This window comes from Nicotiana sylvestris, chromosome 1 (assembly GCF_000393655.2).
Source record: "Nicotiana sylvestris chromosome 1, ASM39365v2, whole genome shotgun sequence".
NCBI lineage: Eukaryota > Viridiplantae > Streptophyta > Magnoliopsida > Solanales > Solanaceae > Nicotiana > Nicotiana sylvestris.
The window spans coordinates 43,875,125-43,882,065 of record NC_091057.1 but is presented as its reverse complement, the minus strand read 5'-3'; the positions used below and the strand labels follow the sequence as shown (position 1 = coordinate 43,882,065).

The following is a 6,941-nucleotide window of genomic DNA, read 5'->3' as shown; positions in this document are numbered from 1 at the left end:
GATCTAGAGTTGGCAGCGATCGTTCATGCTCTTAAGGTATGGAGGCATTATCTGTATGGGGTGTCATGTGAGGTTTATATAGATCATCACAGCTTACAGCATTTGTTCAAATAGAGGGATCTTAATTTGAGGCAGCGCATGTGGCTTGAGTTACTGAAGGATTATGACATTACCATTCTTTATCATCCGGGCCAGGCTAATGTGGTCGCGGATGCCTTAAGCCGGAAGGCAAAAAGTATGGGTAGACTGGCATTCATTCTAGCGGAGGTGAGGCCACCAACTCTGGACATCTAGTCCTTGGCTAACAAACTTGTGACGTTGGATATTTCAGAGCCCAGCTGAGTTCTTGCATGTGTGGTTGCTCATTCTTCATTATTGGGGCAGATTAAGGCCTGACAGTTCGATGATCAACATTTGGTGGTTCTTAGAGAGATGGTGCTTCAGGGAGGTGCCAAGGAGGTTTATATTGGCGAGGATGGTGTTTTGCGACTCCAGGTTCGTCTATGTGTTCCTAATGTTGATGGTCTGAGAGAGAGGATTCTAGATAAGGCACACAGTTTGCGGTATTCCATTCATCTGGGAGCTACGAAGATGTATCGTGACTTGAGGCAGCATTATTGGTGGCAGAGGATGAAGAAAGACATGGTGGAGTATGTATCTAGGTGTTTAAATTGTCAGCAGGTCAAGTATGAACACCAGCGACCGGGTGGCCTACTTCAGCAGATGCCTATACCAGAGTGGAAGTGGGAGCGCATTACCATGGATTTCGTAATTGGGTCTCCCCGGACTTTATGGAAGTTTGATTCAGTGTGGGACATTATTGACAGGTTGACCAAGTCGGCCCACTTTATTCTGGTGGTGACTACTTATACAGTAGAGAGGTATGCTCAGATCTACATTCGGGAGATATTCCGATTACACGGTGTGCCTGTTTCCATCATATCAGATAGAGGCCCTCAGTTCACTTCTCATTTTTGGAGAGCTGTTCAGGGTGAGTTGGGGACCCGTGTGGAACTTATCACGGAATTTCATCCACAGACCGACGGGCAGTCGGTGTGGATAGTTCAGATTTTGGAGGACATGCTCAGAGCATGTGTGATTGACTTTAGAGGGTAGTGGGATCAGTTCCTGCCCTTGGCAGAGTTTGCGTACAACAACAGCTATCAGTCCAACATAGAGATATATCCATACGAGGCTTTATATGGTCGACGTTGTCGTTCTCCTATCGGGTGGTTTGAGCCTGGTGAGGCTAAGTTATACGGTACAGATTTGGTACAGGATGGCTTGGACAAGTTAAAGTTGATTTAGGAAAGGCTTCGCACAGCTCAATCCAGACAGCAGAGCTACGCGGATCAGAAGGCGCGTGATGTATCATTCATGGTTTTCGAGAAGGTCCTCTTGAAAGTCTCTCCAATGAAGGGCGTTACGAGATTCGGGAAGAAAGGCAAGCTGAGTCCAAGGCTTATTGGCCCATTTGAGTTGTTGAGGTGAGTTGGGGAGGTTGCTTACGAGCTAGCTTTACCCCCCAACTTATCATGAGTTCATCCCGTTTTTCATGTATCGATGCTTCGAAAGTATCATGCCGACCTATCCCACGTGTTAGACTTCAGTACTATTCAGCCAGATTAGAGTTTGGGTTATGAGGATGAGCCAGTTGCCATTATTGATAGACAGGATCGCCAGTTGAGGTCTCAGAGGTTTTCTGCGATGAGGGTCTAGTGGAGGGGCCAACCAGTTGAAGAGGCGACCTAGGAGTCCGAGGAGGACATGCGGAGCAGATATCCACATTTATTTAGCAGCTCAGGTACTTTTCTATGTCCGTTTGAGGACGAACGTTTGTTTAAGAGGTGGAGAATGTAACGACCAGACTGGTCGTTTTGCACTTTAGAACCCCGTTCCCTTAAATAAAACTTCCCGTACTTGCTTTAGCTAATTTACGACTTGCGGGGATTGTTGGTTCGGGATTTGGAAGAGTTTGGAGTGAAATATGCCCATTTGATTCCTTAGGATTTTCTTAAAAAGGGCTACGTTTGACTTGGTCAACATTTTGAGCAAACGGACCCAGATTCATGATTTGACAGTCCCGGAGGGTTCGTAGGAAAATGCGGGACCTGGACGTATGCCCGGAATCGAATTCCGAGGTCCTAGCCCGAAAAATGAATTTTTATTAGAAATTGTTAAACTGAAATTCTAAGGATTTAAAGAAACTATTTAAGGATTGATTTTATGGGTATCGGGCTTGTATGTTGGTTCTGAAGCCCGGTACTGGTCCGAATTATCATTTAAGACTTACCCACAAAATTTGGTGTCAATCCGAGTAGTTTTAGGGCATTTTGGCTCGTTAGAGGAAAATTAAGAACTTGAAGCTCATAAGTTTGATTCATTTGGTTTTAGGGGGTGATTCATTGATTTAGCGTTGTTTCATGCGTTACGAAGGTTCGAGTAGGTCCGTCTCTTGATTTCAAACTTGTCGGTATGTTCGGGCGGGGCCCGGGAGCCCCGAGCGTCAATCGGACGAGGCTCGAGTGATGAGAAGTGCTGAAGCTGCTGCTTCTGTCATAACCGCACCTGCGGTTGGTGGACCACAGGTGCGAGACCGCAGATGCGGTCCATCTATTGTAGATGCGTCCCAAGGAAGGCCAGGCCAAACCGTATAAGCGGCTCCGCATACGCGGCCTCAAGACCGCAGAAGCGGTCCTAGCCCTTTTAGCCCATTTCGCAGATGCGGTCCTTTCTCACAGATGCGGGACCGCAGATGCGGTCCCCTGACCGCAGAAGCGGAAATCGCAGGAGCAGTGAGCTTCATTTAATACGGGTTCTAAGTCATTTTTGACACTTTTCATTCCTCCATTGGCAATTTTGGGAGCTTTTGGAAGAGGGCTTCTTCTTGGCATCTTGAGGTAAGCTTACCCCACCTATTTTTAGTTTAACACTTGTGTTTTAGGTAGATTAAACACTAGGATTAAGGTAAAATTATGGGGTTAGAGCTAGGTCTAGGGTTTTAATATAATTTATATTTTACCACAAAATTGGTTGTGAAATGAATTAGAAATCGTATATTATTGATCCTTAGGTTATAGAGAACAACTTCCTTCGAAGAATTTCGGAATTCGGGCATGTGAACCCGGGGTCGGATTTTAGGAAACTCGTGTTAAGGGTTGGGAAATATCTTAAATAGCTAGAATACGATCTTGTGAGATTATATTGATTAGTTCCTACCTCATTTAACTAGTTTTGGATCGTTCAGCTCCAAATTGAGGGTTTAGGCTCGTTCTTAGCATTGGAAGTATACTTTGGAGTGAGGTAAGTCTCCTTTCTAACCTTGTAAGAGGGAATTGTCCCCATAGGTGTAATAATTGAGTAATTTGCTACTAAATGCGGGGGCTACATACGCACGAGGTGACGAGAGTCCGTACGTAACTACTATTATGTTAATTGTCCGGGTAGCCTAGGACCCACATCATGATATATTTGTGAATGTCTCTATATTTTCTTGCTAATGTGATCACTTAGGATATGCTAGAGGCTTGGAAAGGGATATAAGTGAGCAAATATATACTGGTTAATCCCTTGAATGAATTTATTTGAATATAAATACGCCTTCATGTGTTTCCTTAATATTATTTGATATTTGTGGATCGGGCCGATCGCCTTGATATAAATAGATGCACTTATGGTTCGCGTCATTCAACCCTCTGACAGTGCACCATTTATTTTCCGTTGGATCGGTCCGTCGACCTCAACATAGTGTGCGCATGATATCTATGTGAAATCTTATCCATGACTTGACCAGCTAAATATTTGAAATGTAAATGTCTAATCGTAAAATTGTTAAGAACATGACATATTACCTCTTGCTACAAACTGTTGATTATTTATGATCTCCATGCTTAGTCTAAAACTTCATTGTATTTTTTTGACCTTAGTAAGTATCACGTCGTCTCTCGTCTCTACTTCTTCGATATTAGACGGGATACTTACGTGGTACATATTGTTTATGTACTCATACTACACTTCTGTACTTAATTGTACAGGATCTGAGGCAGGTATATATGGATATCCGACTGGTGCGCGCCCTTGATTCATAGACCGAGACTTCCACGGTGAGTTGCTCCCTTCCGGTGCCGTTCAACAGCTTGATGGGGTCTTTCTTTACTTTTGCTGTCTATTCTATCCCGGACAGTAGGATAGTATTATTCTTTTGTACATTCTACTAGTTGCCCACTACTTGTGACACCAGGTCTTGGCACACACATTAGTAGACAGTTCTTTTGGGTTGTATAATTATTATTAAATATTGCTTATCATCACCTGTTTTAATTGCAAATTAAGAAATGTTGTAACCGATTTGGGTAAGTAAAATAAGAATTTACTAATACTTCCGCGTTGGCTTGCCTGGTAACGGTGTTGGGTGCCATCACGACCCTTAGTGGATTTTGGGTCGTGACAACATGGTATCAGAGAACTAGGTTCACGTAGGTCTCACAAGTCATGGGCAAACCTAATAGAGTCTTGCGGATCGGTATGGAGACGTCTGTATTTATCTTCGATAGGCTATAGGGTGATAGGAAAAGTACTCTTTATTCATTTCCTATCGTGCATTGGTTGTTATGCTAAATTTCCCTCTTCTATTCTCTCACAGATGGTGAGGACACGCACGGCTGATGTTCCAGACCCGGGCGAAGCTGCTCTTCTCATTGCTAAAGGCCGAGGCAAAAGCCGAGGGAGGGCACCGGCCCGAGGTAGGGGACGAGGGCGCCTCAGAGTTATCCTAGTAGTACCACCAGCAGATTCCGCGGGAGATCCTATCATCGAGGAGCAGGGCGAGGTGCCCGCAGTTGAGCCCACCCCGGTGGACTTTATGACAGCACCAGGATTCCAGGAGGTCATGGGCCGTATACTGCGGTTCATGGATTCTATGACTCAGGCTGGTTTATTTCCAGCAGATCCAGCTACATCACAAGCAGGAAGGGGAGCACAGACCCCTACTGCTTAGGCTCCTGGACATGCAGTTGCAGTGTATCAGACTCCGGGTGCACTGCCCGCAGATGGGGCTTCCCCAGTTGCTTCAGTGGCACCCCAGCCCAGACCAGCTGCGGATGGATATCCACAGAAGTTATTGGATATGTGGACTAGGCTTCACCCTCTGGTCTTCGGGGGCGAGCGTCATGAGGATGCCTAGGACTTCATAGATAGGTGCAGAGACAGACTGCACAACATGAGGATATTGGAGTCGCATGGAGTTGACGTACTTTTCAGCTTGAGGGCAGGGCCCGTAGATGGTGGCAGTCCTATGTTCTAGGCAGGCTAGCAGGTTCTCCTCCCATCAGTTGGGGTCAGCTCGTACAAATGTTCTTGGATAGGTACTTTCCACCCTCTAAGAGGAAAGAGCTATGATATCAGTTTGAGCATCTTGAGAAGGGTCAGATGTCTATGACCGATTATGAGGCGAGGTTTTCTGAGTTGTCTCGCCATGCACTCATGATACTTCCCATAGATGCAGAGAGAGTGCGGAGATTTGTTGTGGGGTTACACCCCGGTATTCGATTTGGCATGGCCCGAGAGGTGGAGATGGGTACAGAGTATTAGCTAGTGGTAGAGATTGCTCGCAGGATTGAGGGATATCGCCAGAGGGGTAGAGAGCAGATGCCACAGGATAAGAGGGCTAGATTCTCCGGAGAGTTCAGAGGTGCCCCATCTAGGGGTAGAGGTCAGTTTGGGAGGGGTCAGCCCAGCAGTCCCCCAAATTTAGCACCACCACCTGCTCGGGGTGCTCCATTGCATCCTTATTTCAGTGCCATACCAGAGGGCTCGTATCGCCCGCCAGCTATTCAGGGTTCCTCCAGGGGGGTATTCAGGTCCTCAGGGCTCTTCTGATCCTTATTTCAGTGCTATGCCGGAGGGTTCATACCATCCACCTGCTATTCAGGCTTCTTCCAGTGGGTCTACAGGCCATCAAGGTAGTAGGCTGCCGCATCACGAGGTTGTTTCGAGTGCGAAGATCTTGGCCATATCAGGAGGTACTGCCCCAGGCTTCGGGGCAAGGCAGTACAGCAGGGTCAACAGCCTATAATTTCAGCACCGGCTGCCCCACCACCTAGAAGTGGAGGGCAGACGGGTAGGGGCCGTCCTAGAGGTGGAGGCCAGGCAGGGATAGGTCAACCAACTACTGCTCAGTCCTGTGGAGGCCAGCCAGCCGGTGCTTCAGCCAGATTCTATGCCCTTTCGGCTAGGCCAGATGCATTGGCCTCAGATTCCATCATTAGAGGTATCATTTCTGTCGGTGGTAGGGATGCTTCAGTATTATTTGATCCAGGGTCTATTTATTCATATGTATCATCTCTATTTGCTCGTTTCCTGGTTGTTTCTCCTGAGCCTTTGGGCATTCCTGTTCATGTGTCCACCCCTGTGGGCGATTCTGTGGTTGTGGATCGGATCTACCAGTCCTGTGGGATCACATTCTGTGGTTTTGAGACTAGTGCGGATCTCTTGTTGCTTGATATGATCGACTTTGAGATCATCCTGGGCATGGATTGGTTATCCCCATATCACGCCGTCCTAGATTGTTATGCCAAGACTGTTACTTTAGCGGTGCCTGGGTTGCCGAGGTTGGAGTGGAAGGGTTCCACAGTTGATACATCTAGTCGGGTTATCTCTTTCCTGAAGGCTCGGCAAATGGTAGAGAAGGGGTTTTTGGCTTATTTGGCTTATGTTCGAGACACCACCGCATAGTCTCCGACGATGGATTCAGTTCTAGTAGTTCGAGAGTTCGCCGATGTGTTTCCTTCTGATCTTCCTGGCATGCCACCGGATCGTGATATTGATTTCTGTATTGATTTGGCTCTAGACACCCAGCCTGTTTCTATCCCACCGTACCGTATGGATCCGAAGGAGTTGAAGAAGCTGCTTGAGGAGTTGTTAGCAAAGGGGTTTGTTAGACT

General features: G+C 46.7%; 1 protein-coding gene across 1 annotated transcript; it reads left to right on the top strand.

Annotated features, from left to right (window-relative positions):
• The first annotated feature begins 5,893 nt into the window (after positions 1–5,893).
• LOC138869530 (uncharacterized) lies at positions 5,894–6,732 on the top strand. Its single transcript, XM_070147157.1, has 3 exons — positions 5,894–5,960; positions 6,080–6,300; positions 6,376–6,732. The coding sequence occupies exons 1-3, from the start codon at positions 5,894–5,896 to the stop codon at positions 6,730–6,732; spliced, it is 645 nt and encodes a 214-aa protein (XP_070003258.1).
• Positions 6,733–6,941: the final 209 nt, after the last annotated feature.